This window comes from Neltuma alba, unplaced genomic scaffold (assembly GCF_004799145.2).
Source record: "Neltuma alba isolate B1F8T4 unplaced genomic scaffold, ASM479914v2 tig00011785_pilon, whole genome shotgun sequence".
Taxonomy (NCBI): domain Eukaryota; kingdom Viridiplantae; phylum Streptophyta; class Magnoliopsida; order Fabales; family Fabaceae; genus Neltuma; species Neltuma alba.
In genome coordinates, this window is record NW_021636408.1 from 60966 (window position 1) to 65278 (window position 4313).

At 37.6% G+C, this 4313-nt stretch overlaps 1 protein-coding gene across 1 annotated transcript; it reads right to left on the minus strand.

Annotated features, from left to right (window-relative positions):
• LOC114717978 (U-box domain-containing protein 11-like) lies at positions 1-3190 on the minus strand. The gene is made up of 4 exons (XM_028903225.1): positions 2777-3190; positions 1930-2046; positions 1412-1846; positions 1-1328 (listed from the first exon to the last, which is right to left on the minus strand). The coding sequence occupies exons 1-4, from the start codon at positions 3128-3130 to the stop codon at positions 258-260; spliced, it is 1977 nt and encodes a 658-aa protein (XP_028759058.1). The 5' UTR covers positions 3131-3190; the 3' UTR covers positions 1-257.
• Positions 3191-4313: the final 1123 nt, after the last annotated feature.

The following is a 4313-nucleotide window of genomic DNA, read 5'->3' on the forward strand; positions in this document are numbered from 1 at the left end:
TAAAGAGGAGAACAGCAATTTCAGTTATAACTTTGTGAGAGAACAAGGCATCAATTAAGTTATTTACACGCCCGTTACATAGAGGGCAGGTTAAAAAGAACGAAACAAGCAAGGAATTTAATGAATCAACGAGGCTGCTGTAATTTTAAATGTCAGCCTCTGTATGATCGGTTTGCAAACCCAAGAAAAAGACCGAACATTATGTGAAATAATCAGAAGAATAGAAGCCGAAAGCCCTCACCACAACGCTAGACCATTCAGAGCTCCTGGGACTTGCGAATATATTCCAATAATGAAGTGGCCTTCCGTTTAGCCCTCTCAGTGCCACTGAGAGCAAGTTCAGTCAATGGCTTGACACCACCAAGAGTGCGTAAACAAGCAAGATTATTAGCATCTCTCTTACACAAGGAAAATAAAATGGCGGCTGAATTCTCTCTGTGTCGAGGCAGACCTGTGCTCAAAAGATCAATCAAAACAGGCATAGTGCCAGCGTTTACAATAGCAACCTTTGCCCCTTGGTGGCTGGCAAGAACTGACATTATTGTTAGGGCTTCATCGACCATTGACTTTCTGGAATCCGCAAGCATCTTCAACAATGCAGGGATGATCCCTGATCTAACGGCCCTACCCTTGTTCCCTTCACTGATGCATAGGTAGAATAATGCTGATGCTGCATCCTTCTTCCCTCTAGGGCTGCCATTTTGGAGCAATTCTATCAAAGGGGGGAAAGCTCCTGAGGAACCAATTATTATTTTGTTCTCATCCGGAAATGATAAGTTAAAAAGGGTTGCTGCAGCATTCTCTCTTGCTTCCATGCTTCCAACTCTAAGAACGTGCACAATTGATGGGATGGCACCCGCAAGCATTACAAGTCCCTTGTTGTTTTCATATATCGAGAGGTTGAGAATTGAAGTAACTGCATTCTCTTGTGTCAATACATCTTCTGACGTTAACAGGTTGACCAGAACCGGAATCGCTCCAGCTTCAGCAATTAGTATTCTATTGTCTGTGTTCCGCTTGGAAAGTGATCGGATTTCAGTGACCGCTGCTCTACAGTCCTCAATGGAATGGCTGGATAGCTTCAAGACCAGAGCCTCAATGGTGGCCAAGTCACCCGTAACATCTCTAAATGATCCATCACTCTGTTTTAGCTTGCCATGGGCTAGTCCTCTCGGCTGCTCAAAGTTGTTATCTAAGCACCACTGATTGATAAGGCTCCTCAAAACATAATTTGGTGTTAGGTTTAAATTTTCCAACTTCTGGCGAGTTTTAGGACAAGTTACATTTCCACAAGCTATCCATCTCTGTATGTAAGACCGCTCATATGTCTGCAGAATAAAATAGCTTGAGAGTCCAAGAACAAGTGTAAATACTGGATTGTGTTCTACATAGAATCTAAAAGGAACAATACCTGGCCTGTGGCCACAATAACAGGATCCTTCATTAATTCCAATGATATTGGGCAAAGAAAATCTTCTGGAATAACAATAGCTTCAGGTGTTTTAACTCCGGTTGGACCCTTCTTCTTGGAAGTAGCTTGACTTTCAGGATGAATCACATTTGATAAGGAAGCCTCCGAAGAGGCAGGGATGCTCCTCGCCCTTTCCAATTGAAGACTTGCTTGACATGTGCTGCATCTCTTCCCTCCATTGCTTTTAGGAATGTTGTCCAGTTTTAGTAAATACTCAGGGCAGCTGTTTTGCTTATGCAACTGATTCCTAGGTTTGCCATTACGTTCACTAACGTTTTCAGCCAGTTGCTGGGATATGTCATAAGATGACATGTTTGAGATTATAGATCCATATCTTTCAGTGGCTCGACTCAACTGTGTTCTTACCAACTCCACCTAGAAAAACATGCAATACAAAAATAATATTCAGTCAAAAGGAAATTTAAATAGTAAAAATACCAAAGTTACTCAAATTCTACCTGTTCTCTAACTTCCTCTGATATGTCCAAATGGTCATACGGTAATCTGCTCAAAAGTTTCTCCAATTTCCATGTCACACACTGAAATTGGAAGACAATAGTCTTTGCAGCTTCATCCTTAAACAAGGTATTAAAAATTTCAGCGGTGGACCCAGACATACTTTAAAAGGTTAGGAAAGGCAAAATTCTCTTAGATAAGAACATGCTCATATTGAGGAATAATATTTTGTAGACACTCAAATAGAATTATATATGAAATGTAAAGCACAGGTACCAGCTCCCGGCCATAACAAGCCAACATGGTGCTTTTCGCTTTCCCTACAGATGAGAACAAATAACGGCTCGATTGCACATATAATGCCCTTCAGGCTGACTTCTTAGTTGCGATGACAAATAATTGGTTTGATTTGGCCACAAAATCCAACCCATTTCATGGTATGCATAAACATCATTTTTTTTTCTTTTTTTGGGGTCTGAACCTTGTGATCGTATTTGGAGTCAAAAAATTGAAGTATAAATTTCTTTAATCATAAGAAACTGGCAACAAAAGTCAAGAAGCACAATAATGGTAGGGGGGAAATAACTTTGATTGTTGCAAGCAATTTTTAACTCTCTGAACTTGAGAACTAAATTACTCAAACAGAGCAAAATCGCATCAAATTTTGGGGTTTTGCTTGCACATTGATGTAGAATTACAAAGGAACACAAGCAACTAGGAAGTACATTGTCAGCTTAGATGAATTTTACGTTTGTAATCCTCGGCATCACGCTCAATTCATTTATATCAACCACGCAGGCGCTGGAAAATGGCAGAAAAGTATGACAGAAAGTTAAAAATAAAACTCACAGAAATGCAATTGGAATGGAAGTTACTTGCGCCGCATAGAAGGCGCTTAGCAGATTGAAGAGCAAACACCAGATCAGAGGACCAGGAAGAGGCAGATGCATTGGAAGAAGTGGAAGCATCCAACTCAGCAGAATTAACAGCCTTTAAATCCCTAATCTCCTCGAACAAATGGGAGAGAAGTGAGATCCGACGAACCAGATCAATGCAGTCCTTCTTGAACACAGCATTGGCAGCAATGGCGGAGGAGGAGGAGGAAGAACCACAGGCTGCCCCGCCGTACATTGCAGCGATATCATGAACCAGGCCTAGGAGTTCCGGCGTACGGTCTCCGTCGCCGGCGTCTCCGCCGGCCATAGTCACGTTCTCTTCGCCCTTCTCTCCTCTGTCAGAGAATGGTCTAGAGATCTCTGTAACAAAATGGACTGAGCATGTCGATAGACGCGCTATGGGAGTTAGAGATTGCAGTTTCTTGAATTTTTTATTACTTAAAAATTAATTTATCAAATTAGATAGTGCCATAATATGTTCGTTGTCTGGATTATGGAATCAGTTCATAAACTTCGCGACGCCATTAAGAAAAGTGATTTGTAATTACATAGTACAATTACTATGCTAAAATCTAATACTCCTCCCCTTCTATATATAAGATCTAATTATTGAGTTAATTTTAGTTCTAAATATAAAACATATTTTTTATATTTATGAATTTTTTTTAAATTACTTCTATAGATATTCCTGCAATCATAATCAAATATAAGAGAGGGAGGATATTAACAAAAATAATTATAATATTTTAGGAAAAGTATGCTATATTTCTTATAATTAACTAACTTAACTAATTTTTTTAATCTAATCAAATTAATTAAATAGATTTTATATTAATAACATGGAGAGTAGTATTTTCATATTAACTAAAAAGTCTTAATATTACACATGAATTTGTAATATCACATGAGTGTTTAGTATGGTATAATACATAGATATACTTTCTTCGGATGAGTTAATTGAAAAAAAAATTTTAATTTTAAATATGACATATTTTTATCCCAAATTTATATTTTTTTACAAAATTATTCCCCGCTATTTTTATCCCAAACATTCATGTCCCTATCCAATTACTTAGATAAATTCCAACATTTTGCCAAAAAGCATTCACCCATTTCTTCTTCTTTTTTCCTCCTAAAATATAGTTATCTTTCTATTAGAAGCAATCCTATTCCAAACATTATCGGGTATTAAATATAGACACCTCTCTTAATAAAAATTCAAACTTTGGCTTGCTATGTTATAAGTAACTTTCTCTATCTGCTAAATCTAACCCTCTTATTAATAGTATTAACCGTTTGATTAAAAAGGAGCCACTTAACAACGTTGGAGCTGGGTGTTCTCTCTTATAAAGTGTAATCTCCAAATCGGTAATTTTGTTACAAGAACAATAAAAGTTGGTGAATACTTCTTTTAATTTGATGTAAGAAGGTCAACGAGACACTTACAAGTTAATACAACGTAGTCTTTAAAAAATCTTTCTGTTTTTTTT